Genomic DNA, 18,959 nt, shown 5'->3' with positions numbered 1-18,959 from the left:
TTATTTCCATTATAGTTTACGTTCGTATAAACCTTTCAAATTCATATACAGAGACAATAATAGTCATATTCCAAAGTATCTTCCAAATCGAAAATCCATTCATTGAAGTAACTTCGTCAACTGAAAAAATGCACAAAAACTTAAAGCGCAACTACAATCAAGCGTAGTACTATGAAATCATCGATCGAAACACAAAAAGCGCCGCCGATTACATCATTTTAATATTACATGTGGACTCACCCACAACCGCCAGGAAAATTCCAAAAAAATTCGGCCCATTTCACCCGTCGTTTAATCGAACCACACAGATTAATTTACCATTTATCACGGACAATTGGACCTCATCGTCGCATGGAAGCCGATTTTAATTAGATCACCGTTAGGTATGGGTTTCGCAGGCAGAAGAGCTGCAAATATTTGCACCGGCCATTATTTAAATCACAGATGCAACTTTTTATACAAACAATTACCAATAATCGAAGCGTCAATATTGAGAGATTGATCTGCTTGCGCGGCTGACAGGAGAAAGCAATTGTGAAAACATCATAATTGAATGCTAATGGATCCACCGCGATCGGAACTGCCGAAACGGATGAGGTTAATTTATTTATAACGCTCGTTGTACATAATAAATTGAACCATTAATAGGTGATGAATAAAAACTGAAAAAATCGAATAAACGCAATAAATCAACAATTGAAACTTTGTTTTCGGGTAAGCCGCAATTCAGTGGTGAGAATTCACACGGTTTGTGTCGAACAACTTGTCTCAATTAGTCGTATGCATGTTGGATTGAATTAATGACGCTTCGGTACGTCGCGGTTTTCGCACATCTTTTGGATAAATGGGAACGATGTCATCCTGAGAGAGAGGTGGCCCACGGCCATCAGAACGAAGGTAACTATAGCAAAGCAATATTCCAGTAAGCATATCTACCTCTAGAGATATTACTAAACCAAACGATTAACAGTTTCTAGAACTTTTCTAATTAATTTTGCGTACCATAGATTTAACAAAACAACGACACTCAGTACTCGAACTCTCATTGTAAATATGTCCTAGATAGATAGTAAGCAGCTTGATCCGTCTATTATCTCTATGTGATAAGTCTCTCTACTTCACGGTCGATGTACATATAGTTCATACATATCGTTTCACTCGCTTTCGATGTCCTATCACACTGTATTTAGAAATCTAAGAAAAAGTTTGGCATTCCCACCTACAGAGTGAATCCCTCAAACATGTGCGTTGAATTGGATGACAATGAAGTGGAAAACAAAACGGAGTAAACAATTGGGAATCACCAGTGGCACTACTCTCACAAATACATTAGGACACAGACCAATTATAGCTAAAACGCGGCGTGACACTGCTATGCACAAACGAATAAACTATTCTGCTTCTTATTAGTGATTTTATTTTATTTAGAATGCTGTAAGATATTGCATGTTTTGCTGAGATTAGTTCTACGTCGTATGAGTGAAATGTGTGAAAACTACTTTTAAATCGTTGTTTTTTCGTTTTTTTTTTGTTTTTTTTTTTATTTTGATTTTTGATATGTGATGCGTCCTACTTCTACAATGATCGGTACAATGAAGGCATCCGCTGACCGGAAATTGTCTTCTTTTTCTCGGTATAACTATTCCACTGTTACAAAGCCTGCATCGCAGCTTAGTGTTCTACGAGCACTTCCACAGTCAACGGAGAGCTTCCTCTGCCAATGACCAATTTACATGTAGATTTCGTGTGGCAGGCACGAAGATACTCTATGTCCAAGGAAATCAAGAAAATGTCCATTGCGAGAAGTTGCTGGACCGATCGACAATCGAACCCGTCACACTCAGCATGGTCATGCTGAATACCCATGTCTCTACAGTTGGGGCTTTATAGCCCGGAAATTGTCAGTCGATATTATTTACTTTCCCAAACTGTTCCGATAATTTCGATGAATAATGAATGTCACATAGGTACACACTAAATGGTCCCAAAGCCATATCCAGCTTGACAAAAATGATTACGCATGACATTTGACATTGTTGTAGAATAAGAACTTACTATTCATTCAAGTAATCCCCTATCATAGGCGCCAACTTAGGGGGGGGGGGGCAAGCATGGTTTTGCCCCCCCTCCCCCCAATAATTGAAGATTTTCAAATTTTCCCATACAAAAAATCAGGAAAAACAGGCTTTGCCCCCCCAATAATTTGACCAAGTTGGCGCCCCTGTCCCCTACAGATCAACAAATTCATTTAAAGACTCTTCAATCAATGCTTAGGTTCCACTCCACAATATCTTCAAAATTGTACTTCAAAAATTTATCCAGTGATTGAATTGAGGCGACCTTTCTACAGTCATTGCTCAAGTGGATCCCCTAGATTCAATGATTTAACAAGCATCTGATTCCATCTGATTTCATTAGAAAGGGTCTGGGACCATATTTTCAGGGGAACCTATTTTAGGCACTTGCTGCTATAACTCAGTCAATGTTTAGCTCATTGACTTGATTTTTGGGACATAGTAAGATACGTGCAGCATCTAGCCTTATTTAAGAATTCAAATCAATTGATGTGGAATGAATGAATTTTAACAAAAAGTGCCCAAAATAGATCCCCCTGCCCAAATGATACCAGACCCTATTACACATGGGATTTATTCTGGCATCCCAAGCAACATTTTTTAGTCATAAAACCAAAATAAAAGTTATACGGTTTTATGACGGTTCTTAAAACCTCAACAAGACTAACTAGCCATCAAAATGTGAATTGGGATTCAACCAAACATTTCAACAGAAGACTAAAATATTTTTCAGGAGACTTAAGACTATATTTTCAAGACTAGGATATTCCTTAGGGATTTCTGTAAAAATGATGCCCAAAATTATGTGATAAATCTCTCTACTTCACGGTCGATGTACATTAGGCTGCGATTTAATTTTTCAAAAGTTGTTGAAGCCTGGAATTCGTGAGCTCTTTTGGATTCAATTGTTTAATGTCATCATCATGTTAGAAACGTCCCAGTTTGAGCCAAATATATTGAGATTTAGAGGTGGCACAATCGCCTCAAAGTTGAATTTTCGAGTAATAAAAAGGTGTTTTCACTTTAAGTGCCATAACTGGTTCAGTTTTCAATCGATTTTCAATTTTTTTTTATAAATCTCCCACAATTTAAATTTTGAATAAACTTGTAGAACATGATTTTTCCCGATGTGACGCAAAATATGAGTTTTCGAAAATTTAATTTATTTTTTCCTCTTTTAACAAAAAAAACTATTTTTAGGACCCGATAACTTTTCAACCGCTTGACCAATTTCAAATATTTTGAAGTGTTTTTGTAGATATTCCTGTTGTTCTTTTGAATAATAAACCGCAGACTAATGTACATATCTTCTTCTTCTTCATCTTCTTTGTGGCTCGACGTTCATATATGTACATATTGTCGGTCTCCTGCAATAGGGGCACAACTCAAAAAATGTGAATTTTCAAAATAAGCGTTTTAAATTGAAAATCTAGAAGCACCTCCTGAAAATTCACTTATTTCTCTCATCATTTGATAAAAGTAAACGAAGTTTGATATTTGCATCATGGAAAGGAACTTTAGAACTATCTGTTTCATGAATTTTCGATAACTATTTTTCAATGACTATTGAAAAAGTTGTCTGATTTTGAGCTGTGTTTTTATTGCGGAAATTGGTAAAAATGTCAAAATCTCGCGTTTCTCGACGAATTTCGGAACGGGTTTTTGTGAGATGAAAGTTTACATAGTTTTTCAAAGTCAAAGTCTAAAAAATGACAAATTTTGAGTTGTGCCCCTATCGCAGGAAACCGACGATATTTACTATACGCTCTTCAAACTACGCTAACGAACAATTTGGATCGGATGCGAATGAATGAATGAATTGAACAATAATGATGTAATGACTAGATGCACACAACCCAAAACTTCAAATATCGTTCGCTGGTGAGTGCGACGGGTTATGCAAAGTGAGAATCATCAAGAAGCTTGGTTCCAGCTTTCATTTCTTTCAAAGAAACCCTCCATAAATTCCTCTATACATTTCTTCAGAAACCTCTCCAAATTTTTCCGAAGGTTCCTTCGAAGAACCTTGCCGTCGACCACACTTGTAATGCACCTTAAGCTCCTACAGAAGTTTCCTGGAGTTCCTTTTCGGTATTGCATCGGAAATTCAACATACTTTTTTGGATTCCTCGAGGAGTTTTTTCTAAGAGCTTTCCAAAGGTTCCTTCTGAATTACTACCGTTCATTTCATCTTATATTTCTCCGGTAGTTTTTACGGGAACTCTCTCAGGAATTCCGCATGGAATGTATCTATGTATTTTTACGGGGACTGACTGGATTTACGGAAACGGCATTTCTTCTGATTCCAGTCACAGAAAAGCTTTTAAATAGTCAAAGCTTTTCTGTGAATGAATGTCAAAAATACCAAATTTATACGTTTATTTCTAAAACTCCATACGGTAATCTTATCGCATTCTTCTAGGTTACACGATAATTCCTTCAGATGCTGTATTAAGATCTCTTGAGCGGTTCTTTCTTGGCATTTCGGAAAAGTGATTTCTTGAAATTTCATTTGGTTTACCTTCAAAAGTTTTGTCTATTTTTTTGCAGAAGTTCCTCTAGAAATTCCTCCAAAAGTTACTCAAATGATTCTTCAGGAGTTCCTTTAGAATTTCCTTTGAAACTACCCGAAACATGCATGACGTTCTTCTGGGATTCTTACACGGATTTCTTTAGAAGTTTGTTGGGAAATATTCCATGATTTTTTTTATGTATTCCTTTGGAATATCCCCAGAACTACTTACAGGTTTCCCCAAGGGATTCCTCCAAACAAGGTTTGGAAACCTAACTGCCAATTGAGCCTAAAGTTTTTTTTTCGGGGAATGAAATAGATGTTGATTTTTTAATCCCCCCAAAAGTTTCTACGGGGAATCCTTTCAAGTGTTCCACCTCGAATTTGAATTCCTTAATTAAACCATTCTGTTCTGCCTTTCAATTCCTCCCACCATATTTCTGGTATTCTATCGGGAGTTCTTTCTGCGATTTTTAAAAGAGTTCTTGCTTAGTTGGCATACTTTCAGGAAACCTTGCTGGAGTTTTCAGGAATTTCTCCATGAATGGAATTCCTCATGGAGTTCATTCTGCGATTCCAGCAGGCGTTCTTTTGATTTTCCTTCAAGAGTTAGTCCTGGGAATCTTCCAGAAGTCTATTCTGAGAATCCTTCAGGAATTTTTGCTGAAAATCCTCCTGGAGTTTCTTCTGGGAATCTCCCAGGAGTTCCTTCGAGGAATCCTCTAAAAGTATGTAGCTCCAGAAAGCTTCCTGGAGTTTCTTCTGGAAATGTTCTAGGAGTTCTTTTTGAACATCCACCAGAAGTTCATTCTCCAAATCCTTCAAGGCTCTTCCCTTGCAGGAATTCTTCAAAAGTTTATTTTGGGAATCTACCAGATTTTTTAGGGAAATTATAGAGAAGTTTGAAGTGAGAATCTACCAACGTTTTTTAAGGAATTTTCCGGAAGTATTCTTGGAATTTATCCAGAAGCAACTTCAGCAGTTCTTTCTTGAAAATTTTCAAAAGCTGTTTTTTAAAGAATCCTCCTGGAATACTTCGTGAGAATCCTTCAGGGATTCCATCAGCAAATCAACTAGGGATTGCTGAATAATTCCCCAGAAGAATTTCAGGCTAAACTGATGACATTTCTGCATAAACCCGCAGAAGCTATCCATAGAGGTATCTAGAGAAATCCACAGAAGAAATTCCTTGAGAAATTTCCAGCATCCTAGCGGAATCCTCAGTATAAGGCTCTAAAAATAATCCACAGCAGGAATTCCTAGAGTAATCTTTAGCATGAATTTTTGGGCTAATCCGCAGATAAAGTTTCTGGAGTAATCTCAGAGAATTACTGGAGGAATCCCCGGAGAATTTTTACAAAAGTCAAAAGTTGTTTTCTGATGTTCTCGAAGTATACATGTGAGAACATCAATTGTAAAAAATATTTGGATAAATTTATTGATATGACAAAAAAAAGTTCTCAGCCAAGCTCCAATAATAATAGAAACAAGGAAAGAGTCTTTAGAGTAATTTGTGATGGAACGCTGAACAAATCCATTAAGAACACGTATTCATAAAATAGTTTTTTCGCATATTCCTTAAAAATATTGTTTGGATCTTATTAAAACTTCTGAAGACATTGTACAATTGTCCGAGCGCCATCGTTATTTGGAAAAAAGCCTTACGCCAAAACTAGAAGTCTCGAACGGGAATCGAACCCGCCGTCTTCAGATTGGCGATCCAAAGCCTTACCGCAAGTCTAACTGGAGACCCTTCAATCTTTGATTTCTAGCAAAAACTTTGCTCCGAGTTCCACAATTTTTTAAACACAGCAAAGTTCTATTTTCTCAAAGGTAGATTCTTTATAAACTTCAAAACAAATCAAAACTTTTTGGAGTAAAATCGTTTCTTCCAAGGAAATTCAACCAAAAACTAAAATCCCTTAGAAGAAACGGTTTTCATCAAATTTTTTGATCGATTGATTTTTTTTCGCAATAATTTGTTCTTAACTATTTTCATGCTATTAATATAATACGTTTTTATCGAAGCCGAAAAACTCGTATCTGTCTCTCTAATAAAGACATAAAATTAAAAAAAAAACTGTTGAATTCTGAAATTGTTCGGAATCACGTGTTCTTCAACTTTGTAAAAAATTGTATTGCTCTATATGGAAAAACTAACAAGTTGATATTGTAATCTAGAGAGAAAATGCACCACTCTGATTAAACAACCTTGAAAAAAGTTCAAAAATATGAGGAAACTTCCCTAAACTAATATTTTAAGCGCAAAACTTTTTTCAGCTGAGTACGCCCCTCGAACCATTTTGCATTATGACAGAGCTGTAGCACAAAATTTCTTGCATTTTTTGAAATTTTCGAAAACGATGTTTACAAGAAACTCTTCCAAATTCTTTCCCAGAGTTTATTTTCGGTATAATTTTCTGGACAGCAATTCTTCAAGAAATTCACCAGCAATCTCCTCAGGAATACTTTGAAAGATTCCATTAAAAAAAATGTCAGAAATTTTTACAAAAAATAAAATAAAAAACCTTCCAGATATTTCGCCAAAATTCATTCACAAGTTGGTCTCGCGTATTTCCTGTGGTCTGACAAACATATTTATAAAAGTTTGAGCATCTATAATGTTGTGCAAAAGTTCAGAATTCCAAAAAATACTCTATTCTTTGAAAAAATATCAGAAATTCTTCTAGATGTTTGCTTAAAATGATACCAGAAATCAGTAATTTTATTTTAAAATTTCTTTCCACATCTCATTAAAGATTGTTCTGAACTCCCACCAAAAGTTCCCTCATATTTTATGTAAACCACACAACCAGTCATTGTATAAGATGTTGCATAAGATGATAAAGTGGAGGGCATATGCGTGCACGCCTCCATTTAGGCGCATGTAAAATGTACGCATATCGCCTCCATTTTAGCATCTAAACACCACCTTTTACGATGATTGGTTGACTGGGAATGCATTTGGCTTTTGTTGAAGATGTCCACGTCTCATTCAATCTGTTTTAGAAATTCTATCAGACATTCCCTACCATTTTGCCAAACATTATTGTAAGGGATTGAATACTTAAAACTTTGAGAGTTGAACCAAGCCATCAATCAACGAGATTTTTTTTCAGGAATAATCTCTTCTAGTTTGGACAAGAAGTCTTCTGTAATAATAAAATTTTGGGTTTCATCAAGAATTCCTCTATATTATGAATCAAAAAAAAAATCGTTACGAAGTAGAGTGCGGGTCATAAAAATACCGTATACTATTGATATTCGGTTCGGTAGGTCTTACAATAAACGCACCACAAAATGGTGATATACCAACGGTACGAATCTAGTAAAAATTCAATTACAAGGGGATGTGCGAAAAATCTGCTACATAGTCCTTTTTATCATGTAACGGCTCCACGATGATCAATTGCTTACCCAGCAAACTTGGCTCGTCGGCCTTCTCTAGGTCAACACACAAAATCATTAATCTAATGCAAAAGCACTTGAGAACTATGTATTTACATTGTTGCATCACGGCCCATCCTGCTGGCTGGCTGGCTGAAGGGGCAATCTATTACATTACCCCACAGCCGGCCGCATATTACAAGGAAGACAATATTTCATCAGCACCACGTGCACCATCTGGCGTTTCCACACTTGGGTACTCATTTGATAAGTCCTTCCGGAAGCAAGCAATACGCCTTTCGCCGCCGCCGCCGCCAAGCTGCCCGTGTGCTGTAGTCATAAATTTGACTATGGGCTAAGGAACGATTATGCAACGGAACAGCCAGGCTTATCAGCCAGTGCAGGAGGAGCCAGGGCTCAAATATGTAAGCCTTTCTCCGTTGTTACACAGAGCAGACCGATGTGCGGTAGAAACAACGGCACAAACCACGAATACCGCCACGCCGTGCATAATTAGCATCCTGTAGGGAGAAAGAGTAATGAATTCTATTACTTCTACCACAGACGATGTTTAACTGGCTTCCCGCGTGCGCTCTCTCCGCTGGTTTGCGGGCGGTTTGCCCAAACAGGTATCATCCCGATGGTGCGGTTGGTCGTTTCTTTGGAATTTATTCAAATTTCTTTTAGAATGAAGTCAAAAGGTTTATAAAAATCCAAAAACTATTTAGATATTCAACATTACTATTACAAATCATTCTCTTGAGGAACACCAAAAAATGTCGTCAGCATTTCATTAAGATTGTAGATTACCAGTATTAATTGATCACGAGTAAAGTTCAGCAAACTTTTCCATACGCCGCGAGAAACTTGTCCTGCTAGACGCACAAATACGCAACCCGCTGATTGTGCTCAGGGCTGAGTAATCACCGTCCCTAACTTGAACCACTTACCGAGCTAATGGAGAAGGACCTGTAATGCAGAGAGAGAGAGAAAGGCGAAAACTTTGAAGTAGCTCACCGCGATAAGCGGAAAGTGTAATGCAAAAGTTCAACTTCCGCCTTTCCGGCTCTTTGTGGTAAACCAGAACACCGGGTGGCTATCGGGGCCGTGCTAGTGCTACTCGCTTGCAATCTATCTCGTGTATTGTGCTGCTGGCAGGCCACCCAACAAGGCCACTACGTTATACTGCGTGCAGCAGGCTAAAGGTACTGTGATTGTGACCAGCAGCAGCCGGTCGGGCATCGTCGTCGGTGGATTCTAAGGCAAGCATTCTACCGACCAAGGCAAGGTCAATGGCGTAGCTAGGTGTTTACGATTAATATCGCTTGAATTTGAACAATAATTCCCCGAAAGGACCTAAGCTAGGTGGAATGGTGTTGTTGTATTGGACATCATCTGGGGCAGTAACGCTATAGCTGTGGAACCTCTCTTGTTGGCGTGTAACATTACTATCAAAGATGAGCTTATCGTCGATCATCATCCCCAACTGCGTTTAACGAAGCATTTCGAGGTTATAGTGCTATCCGTTGCACTTATCATCACCTACTGCCCCGACTTCCGATTTAACACAACAGCCAACTCAGTTCTGTGGTGAGCCAATTCCAGTTTCCAGGAGCTCATCCACTCCTCCATACCCACGATCCAATGAGCAGCAGGCAACTCCATCTTTTCAATCGATTTCCCATGGTTTCCGGCCATTTGGCCGAACGCCATTTGACTAAAGGCCATCTGGCCTAATGGGTAGTTTGGCCGAATTCCGTTTGGCCGAACTATGATCAAAGGATTCAGAGGAAGTTTTTGGCATTCTAACTACCAATATGATCAGAAATATTTCCTTCTTTTAAGGGCGAACGGGACGGTCGAGATTATCATCTTCAAAATCTCGAGGCAAATTGTTAGAAAGAGAGGCAAGATAGGAAAAATAACACGGCATCCCGTTTCACCTTAATCATAGGGTATTCTTTGTAGTTTTGACTTTCAGGGATTAGTTGGCGTTGAAACTGCCAATATTTTATTGAAGATTTTTCCTTCTTTGGTTCATAGGCTGTTCTTTCGATTTATTAAGATGCGAGCAACAGTAGCATGGTCACTTAAGTTCATCATCATGTTTCGGTCAAACGGCATTCGGCCAAATTACCCATTCGGCCAAATGGCGTTCGGCCAAACGGCTTTCGGCCAAATGGCGTTCGGCCAAATGGCATTCGTCCAAATGACCCGGAACCATTTCCCATAAACCTCCAGAGTAATATCGTCAGCCACCAGGCACTTTAAGCTCAACGCCTCGTCGTACACGACATTCCATAACAGCGCACTCAGAATGGAACCTTGTGGAACCCTTGAGGTTTGCGAACGCACTTCCTACTCACGTCTGTATCGTATAATAGTACTCACCATTACTTCACAGAAGCAAATTGCTCTCCTGTAACGCTGGGGAGCTCGACAGTTTTAGTAGCCAAGAAGATAGCGTCTACAGTCTGACCTCCGCTTACGGAAGCCGAAGCATATTAGTCCATATGCCGACGGGTTACCAGGTAGTTTCCCTGCCTTTGACAATGGTATCAATTCCACCTATTCCACACCTCTGGGAAGACTACTTCGCCCAGACAATTCTGCATAGTAGATCTGATTGATCTGAACACCTCTAGAGCCTCTGCAATAAAAACATATTTACACTAAAGGATGTTGTAATCCCCGCAAGTTCCTAATCGGTGACCCTCCCCTCTTCGACCACCTCAATCCCTGAAGATCCAATGAAAGGAGGCCAAGGACTCGGTCATAACGCGGGTAGAGCTTTTTGATGACCCTCTTCAGCACATCTGGAGACTGCACGATAAAAGCCATCACTATTTGTGTCTTAGCCATCACGGACCCTGTAGGCTTCACCCCAGTATGCTCACGATAGCACCGCTATCAAATGATCACCCCGTTAGACCGAGAAAGTATCGCTCACGGCAGAACCCCTTCCTAAATGTCTCGTCATTGAAGTATAAGGTCTTCCGTCTACGAGTGTTTGGCCTGGTTGCCTCTGCCTCCGTTCGCTGCCTGCATATGATACCTAGTCGATACTGTAGTGACCCGCCAGGTAGTCACTGTGACTACAACATGTACGCTCAAGCTTAGATTAGGCCAGGACTACAAAAAATAAGGTCGATGATCGACTGTGCTCCATTACGGTAAAAGGTTCTTTTGTGCTCCATTACGGTAAAAGATGCTTTTGGATGCATAACAGCTGCAAAAGAAGAGTCTGGTCACCTTATGATACAGCAGTTGCTGGCCTGCGTTACTATGACCTGCGCAGGTTCAGCTACGTACGTTCAGTACGTTCAGTACTGTCATGGTAAAATCAAAGATCGTTTCTCAAGGTTTCCAGTTTCGGCGCTCCTATACTGATACGCCCCCAATGAAATTATATTATCTTTATTAAATAGATTTTCAGCACAGTTCTTGGCTGGTTCATCTCTGCTCTGAGGTCCAAATGAAATGATTTCACTATCACCACGAAACTATTTTATAATTATCGCGGAAAGGATCTTTCGCCGGAATTTCTTCTATAAGTTCAGCAAGAATTGTTCTTAAAATTTCTAGAAATTACAAGATTACCTCCAGTGACACCGTCAGAAATTCCTCTGGGGATTGTTTTATGATCTTTAAAAAAAATCCTGGAATGACAGAAAGAAATTTCATAGAATCGTTTGAGCAGGAATCCATCTTAAGATTCCTCTTAGTGTCCCATTGGAACAAATCCCTGTCCATGAATTTCTTTGTAAGTTTTTCCAGAGGTTCTTTCCGAAATTCCCTCAGGAATTTTCGCTACTCCAACAAGCAATTCCTCTTGAGATTTCATAAGGGATTCTATAGGAAACTCCTTCAAGGATTACCACGTAAGTTTATGCTTATATGAAGGTATTTCTATTTGTCCGAAGAAATGCTTTCAGAAATATTATCAAAATTGTTCGAGGAGCTTTTGTTTCGAATACCTCCGAAAATACTTTAAGGAACTTCTTCAGGGGTTTCTTCAGGAATGCCTCCAAACTTTCCTTCAAAAAATGAAATTCCAAGAGATTTTTTTCACAGAGATTCTGAGATTCTTTTAGATTTTTTTAAAGGTTTTTGTTACAAATTTAAACTTTTGTCCAAAAAACTTTCAGAAATTGTACCTTGATTTTCCCCAGATGTTTTTTATGTATTACTCCATTTATTCAGCGATTTTCTTGGGCGCTAGAAGTTCTCAAGAGATTATTCTGGAAGTTCCTCCAGGAACTCCTCCGAAAAAATCCAAGAAATTCTTCTCAGAGTTTCCAAAGGCATCTCCCTCCAGAAGTTTTCTAAGGAATTTCTTCAAACAATTATCCAGGGATTTCTTAGAAATTCTTTCAGAGATTCCTTCAAGAGTTCAAGAATTCTTCAGTAATGTTGTGCAATTGCTGGAAAAAAACCTGACAGAATCCCAGGAGGAATATTAGAACCAATTCTGCAGGTATCTCTTATGACATCTCAGGAGGTAGATATACGTATATCTTATGAAACCGAAAGGAATTTCTGCAGGACTCACTGAAGAAATTTCTCATAGAATTCTCGGAGAACCCTGGGAAAATTTTTCGAAGCAATTCTTGTAGGATTTGTGCAGATATTTTTGAATAAAATTTGAAAAAGTCCGAGAAGGGTTTTTTTTAAAGAAATCCGATGCTGAAATTTCAAACGAAATCTCTAAAATTTTGAAGAAATTTCTGGAGATAAAAATATCCCAGGTATCCCAGCCGGAATTTCTTAAAGAACACTTAAAAAAATCTGCAGAAATCTTCGATGGAATTCCTGTATAAATCTTAGGAAGCATTTTTTTTTACACTTTTTGGAAGAATATCCAAAGAAGAATATTTTTAAGATCTTCCTGGAGAAAAACCAGGAAGAACTTCTTGGAAAACCCTTGGTGGAATTTATTTTAAAAAAAATATTGAAGGATGTATAAAAAAATGCTGGGAGAAATCCGTTGATAAAATCATTGGAGTGTTTTCTGAATTCCTGGAAAAATCTGTGGACGAATTTCTGAAAAAAAATCCTGCTAAAATACTTAGAGAAGCACTTAGATAAGCGTCTGCTAAGATCCCTAGAAAAAAAACTGAACGAATTTCTGGAAGAATATCGGGGTAATTTTCTGAAGAAACCAGTGGGCGAATTTATTTAAGAATCTTGGAAAGTGTTTCTGAAGAAAATTCTGAAGGAATCCCTGTAGAAATTTCCGATGCTTTTTTTAATTGAATCCCTTGAAATCCCAAGAAGAATTAAATAAAAAACGCCGGAAAAGTTTCTGAAACAAATTTTGTTTGACTTTGAGACTGACTCCCTGGAGTAATTTTTAAATTCACAGACATATTTCTTTGGACTTGAAATCCTTGGGGAAAATTATTGAAAAAAATTCTTGGAAAACATCTTGAGAAAAATATTGGAAAATTTCTAAAAGATTCCCAGGAAAAATGGCTGAAGGAGTAGACATGGATACTATTAGAAAATTCTCTAGGAATTCCTTTTGGAAATTCTCACACGGATTTCTTTTGAAAGTTCTTCGGGACTTTCTTTAGAGCAAAACAATTAGATTTTGTTTTATTTCTTACATACATGAGGGCGTCAAGCTCGCTCCCAAGGGAGGGGTTATGGGGGTCAAACCCTTCCCATTGCCATGATTTCGGGTGAAACTGATCACTTTTCCCAATTTAAAGCGTTCAAAAAAGTTGTATATACTATTAAACTCAATGCTTTAAAACAAGTACAACCAAGGAGTTCATCAGCCAACGAGGTTGAAACTTCTGCAGCAAATCATTTTAGTGTAATAAATAATATTTAAAATAAAAAAACAATAAATTTGCTTTCGTGGTAAAATTGATCAGTCTTTGTAAGAGCGCCAAGGGCTGAAAGTCTCTTTAATACAGCTAAATCAATCAATCAATTGTAAGAGCTGAACTTAATTCTTCCAATTGAATTTGACATCCCAGAAAGCGAAAAGTATCGCAAAACTCTTACAAGTTTACTAAATGTTTTGTTATTGAAGTTTAAAGTTTTAATAATTATTGATTAATTCTACGAAAACGCTTGAAAGTATGCAGTGCTTTTGGAAAATGTGCAAATAGTATCAAAAAAAAATTCACCTTTCTTCATAGACGGTAATGTTTATGTACATTACCACCAAGCATTTAGTCGCATCGTGCAAGGAGCGCGGGTTCGATTCCCGCCGCAGCTGTCAGGAAAAGTTTTCGGCTGTGCCACTGGGCGTTGTCTGCTGGTCCGTTGTCTAGTGTCGTGCTTCCTTCAAAGAGCGAATAGCTCACTGGAAGTACTAAACATATCCGTGTCTTTAAAAAAAAACTTTGTTAAGAATAACCTGTTTTTCTTTGTGTTACTATAACGTAAGAAAGTACCAAATGTATGGAAGCACAATGAATAATTTAAAAAAATAGTTTATTCCTTTTATATTGGGAGTTGAAATAAAATTTGTTTGACCTTAAGAGCTGGCTACTCAGTGAGTAACTTGTAGTAACCTCATGACACCACTGTAGCGTTACCTGTGAACATCTGTGAATTACCAGCTGAAGCTCTCTTGAAGGCCGGGCTCATTGGTCTTTTCGTCCGGAGTTTGATGTTCTCGGATTTCCCGGATCATATCAAATACTTAGAGCGGGCATACCGACCACCTCACCTTGAACTTCCCTACCTTGAGGGTCTCGTTCACGTCCACAACAGGTAACTGAACCAAGGCCACTTATACCCCTGCCGACTTTTCCGTTGCCGAACGTCTGCGATGGCCACATGCACTTGGCTCTGTTGCGCAGTACCGTGAGTCGGTGCAGTTGGCATCCATGATCCTGTACAGTTTTTGCCTTTTACAGTCGTTTCAACCTAACCCCAACACACTCACCAAAAACCTCTTCCGCCAGATACTTGTAGATAGTGCCTTTAGGCGTTTTGTCCCTCTCATGCTCGAGGATCATTTCGCCAATACAAATGCAGTATTCGACGAGAGTTGGCTCCAAGATCCGTGAGCTTGGCATCGCTCCTCCTTATCGACTTCAAGACCTCTGAGTACTTAAACTCATCTTGGTCACTGTTGGCACCTACTCTCTTACCTATCCTTGGCTTAGCGCCCCTACTCTCCTGCTCCTCTTTTCCACCTGGAAGACGGGCCGGCCTTTTTGGACACAATCTTCGCAGCTTTCCGGGACCGGGATGCCTAGCTGTGGTCCAACTTGCCGACATTACTGCCTGTCGCTGTTCACAACCTCCTGGTAGATCATCACCTGACGGCAACCTCGCACGCTTCTGGCGTAACCTTCGGGCTACCCGCGGATGCGAAGGCCTCAATCTGGGTAAACTTCGGCACCTTCCACTTCACGGGCTCTGCTGCTGCCGCAGTTGTCATAGTTGAGTTTATCATGGCCCTGCTTGGTCCTGGGAAGTCTCTACAAGACCTATTTGAGGTCCTTGCTAATGTTCAACTTTGAGGATGCAAAATCAGTGATGGAATCAAGATGCTGCGCAGCCACAGCAATTACAGAAAACCCATCTCTATTCTTGTTGATGGATCTCATCGACCACACTTCACTCGTGACATTTCCCGACACGGTAGCCGGGGAGGAAATAGGAAATAGGAAGATCGCGCACAGCTATCTCCTCCTGTCTCTGTTCTTCCTGGAAGAGACCTAGCTAACCCACTTCTTACAATGACTCGTCGTGACTGCCATTTCGAACCCGAAAACTTCACAATAAGCATTTCAGTATCTTAACATCTTATCGGGCAAGCACCCCCACGAAAGCTACGCCCCTGTACTCCATAATAGAAAATGAAATCACCCTCTCTAGAACAGCAGTGTTACGCTTCCGTCTTATGTTGGCATGGCTGACGCTTGTGCTGTATAGTTTTAACACATAAAAGCTCAACACTGTTTGCCCCGGTGGTGCTGATGCGGTGCGGAAAGTGCCCTCTCTCGCTCTGTGTGACATCGTGTGGTGCAGTAGTGCAAGGAAGTAAAATTATAAAAGTTATTTATTTAATTTCAAGTTTTACTATTGATAACCCCGTGCCGAGGTTCGCCCCGGCTCTTGTTGGCGGCGTCGTCGCTGCACACTATAGAAAAGCTTTCAACACAACACCTACTAGTACCGGTCATGATTTCTTCCCTTTTGCACCGAATCTCCTGGAATGTGTGTGTATATAACTGTTTCTGACACTCTTTGGGAGAAGGATTATTTCCTCTATCTATCCCGCTGTACATTTAATTATAACTTAGTAATTAATTTTCGTTTTTTACTCTCTTTCCCAATTCTCTCCTACGGCTGTTTGCCAAATTTCTGTTTTATTTCTCTAGATTTAATTTGTCAAATAAATAGAGCCGGTTCACGTACTAATGACAATTTTTTTTCCAATCATTCGTTTTTCGTTTGCTCTCTGTTTTGCGCTGACGGGGACGAACCGTCTATATCTATATATAGGTATCGACGTGGTGCTACGAGTGGATGACCGGGCCCTTTCGTCGGCGGCAGTCATCGGGATCGTCGTCGGATGTGTCCTATTGCTCCTGCTGGTCATCGATATCCTGTGCTGCCTGATAGGAAATCTCGGCCTGCTGGCAATGATGTGCAGAAGAACGAAACGTTCGCCGTCCGATCTGGGTGACGAAGAAAAACTCGGAAGGTAAGTAGTGATTGATCTCTAGTGGAGGGGTAAAAAATAGTGCAATCAGACTTAATTAGTTTACCGGATAAAAGACCACCGATGTTGTTGGTGTATTTAGGTTGAAATGAACAAACTCGGTCAACGAAAAGAACACGGTCGCATTATAAATTCAATGGATATTTAATTCATTGCTAGTTCGAGTCGAGCATCTACGAGTTGTTGAAGCATTATTTCATTGAGATAGAGTTTATCAGTAGTTAGTTATAATTCTCACTACAATCGAGTATTGGTTTTGAGCTGTTCGCAGCTGCCTTTACACTTCACGGGAAACGCCATTGTCACAAAGATGCAGAAGTTCTTCAGCAACTTCATACACACCCCCATCAATCACTACCACAGCGCAAACGCCACTTGACCTGCTTCTGAACAATTATTTTTAATGTTTTGAGCAAACGTTAGAACAAACTGACATTCACAAGACGCGACACGAGAGACAAGACATAACGCTTATTGATCTTACAATCTTCAATGATTTATAAAAATACATTTTCTATCTATCGGTTTCGGGCGCGATAAGCTGGGTTGGACATTGTCCCAAAGATGGGCAACATTGCGCTCGAAACCGGTTGACAGAAAAGATATTTTTTTATCAATCCTTGACTTTTGTAAAAACGAAATGTGTTATGTCGTGTCTCGCGTCGCGTCTTGTGACGGCCTACCTCTGTCTCAATCCGTTATCAGGTACTTCATCTTGGTCGAGTTTATCTTCAAGCCAATCCTTGTTGTCTCACTCTTCAGAGGGGACCTAAAGTAGAGCACATTCAGTCTTATTAGCGTTTTGCAGATGGTGTGTTTGGAGTTAATTCGTTTTGACTGTAGCTTTTTCTGGAGTCCGTAATAGGCACGACTTCCACTGATGTTGCGCTTTCGAATTTCACGACTCACATTGCTATCAACCAATAGATCTGACATAGACGGATTCTGCTACTACCTCGGAGGTATCTCCGTCTATCGTAACATTACTAACTAGACAGATCCGGTCGTCTTCGGTTCCGTCTACCAGCATGTACTTTGATTTTGACGCATTTACCACCACTTGCTTCATCTTTCAGACGGTGTACAGCTCTGCCACCGTTTCTATGTTCTGGTGATAATGTCCATGTCATCCGCAGATCCGTGCTTACGTTCTCCACGCCATTGAGATGCTCGTCGAAGTGCTGCTTCCACCTTTCGATCACCTCACGTTCGTCTGTCAAGAGGCTCCCGTCCTTATCCCTACACATTTCAGAGCATAATCCTGTAAAAATGACGTTTGATGTATTTCCGGAAAGATCCTTGGTAGAATTCTTGAAGATATTCTCGTGAAAGCCTTGAAACTATCACTGGAGGAAATCCACGAGGTATCCCAGCAAGAATACCTTGAAATGCTTGAATAATTTTATGGAGGTATTTCCAGAGAACACTAAAATAATGCAGTTCTAGGAAAATCTGAAATTAACCTGGAGGAATTCCTGGACAAAATCGCTGGAATGTATTCAAAAAGAAATGCCTAGAGGAATTTAAGAAGGAATTTCAATAAAATGATGCATTTCCTACAGAAATTCCCCAGGGAAACCCTGGGAGAATTCCAAAAGAGTTTTCCCTAGGTGAGTTCCCTGAAGAAATGTCTGAATACGCTTCTAGCATGTTAGAACTTATTTGTTCAAATTAAGTCACAATTACTTCTGCGCAATCAAAACCTGCGCTTGAATAAACTCCTGAAGAAAATGCTGTGGGGCTTCCTGAAGGAATCCCTGGAAAATATTTATGAAACTTCTTGGAGAAATTCGTAGAGAAATTTCCGGAGGAATCTTTACACTATTCGAAAGAAGATCTCTGATAAAATTCCTGAAGAAATCCTAAAACAATCGATGAAGGAAACCCTTGAGGCATTCCCGAGGGAACTTGATAAATTTTTGGAAGAATGTCTGAAGGGCTTTCTAAAGGAACACCTTCAAAACATCCCTTGAAAAACTCCTACAGAAATGTCTAGAGGAGTTCCTGGAAAAATCAATGGAGTTTCTTGGAGTAAAAAAAAGAATATCAGAACATATCCCTGAAAAAATCGCAGAAAGAATTTCTGAAGGAATTCCTTAGCAGGAGCTGCGGGGGTATTGAAGAAAATCATGGATGGATTCCTGAACAAATCCATGGATGAACTCCAAGAAGATTTTTAGAGATAATTTTTGGTTCCTGTATGCTTTTATCTAAAACTATCTTAAAGAGTTCCAACACTAATCGCAGGAAGAGTTCCTCGAAATCTTCAGGTAATCCTGAAGATATT

The 18,959-nt window shown here is 39.4% G+C and overlaps 1 protein-coding gene across 10 annotated transcripts in view; it reads left to right on the top strand.

Moving 5' to 3' along the window:
* LOC109429157 (fasciclin-2) overlaps positions 1–18,959 on the top strand; it is a 368,026-nt gene that overhangs the window by 329,227 nt on the left and 19,840 nt on the right. For all 10 annotated transcript variants that reach the window (XM_062856894.1, XM_062856895.1, XM_062856893.1 and 7 more), the window contains one exon: positions 16,453–16,654. In XM_062856894.1, coding sequence (XP_062712878.1) covers positions 16,453–16,654 — 202 coding nt within the window. The remainder of the gene's footprint in view (positions 1–16,452; positions 16,655–18,959) is intronic.

The sequence above is a fragment of the Aedes albopictus genome, chromosome 3 (assembly GCF_035046485.1).
Source record: "Aedes albopictus strain Foshan chromosome 3, AalbF5, whole genome shotgun sequence".
NCBI classification, from domain to species: Eukaryota; Metazoa; Arthropoda; class Insecta; order Diptera; family Culicidae; genus Aedes; species Aedes albopictus.
Note: the sequence above shows the minus strand (reverse complement) of the source record. Positions and strands in the feature narration are given on the sequence as shown.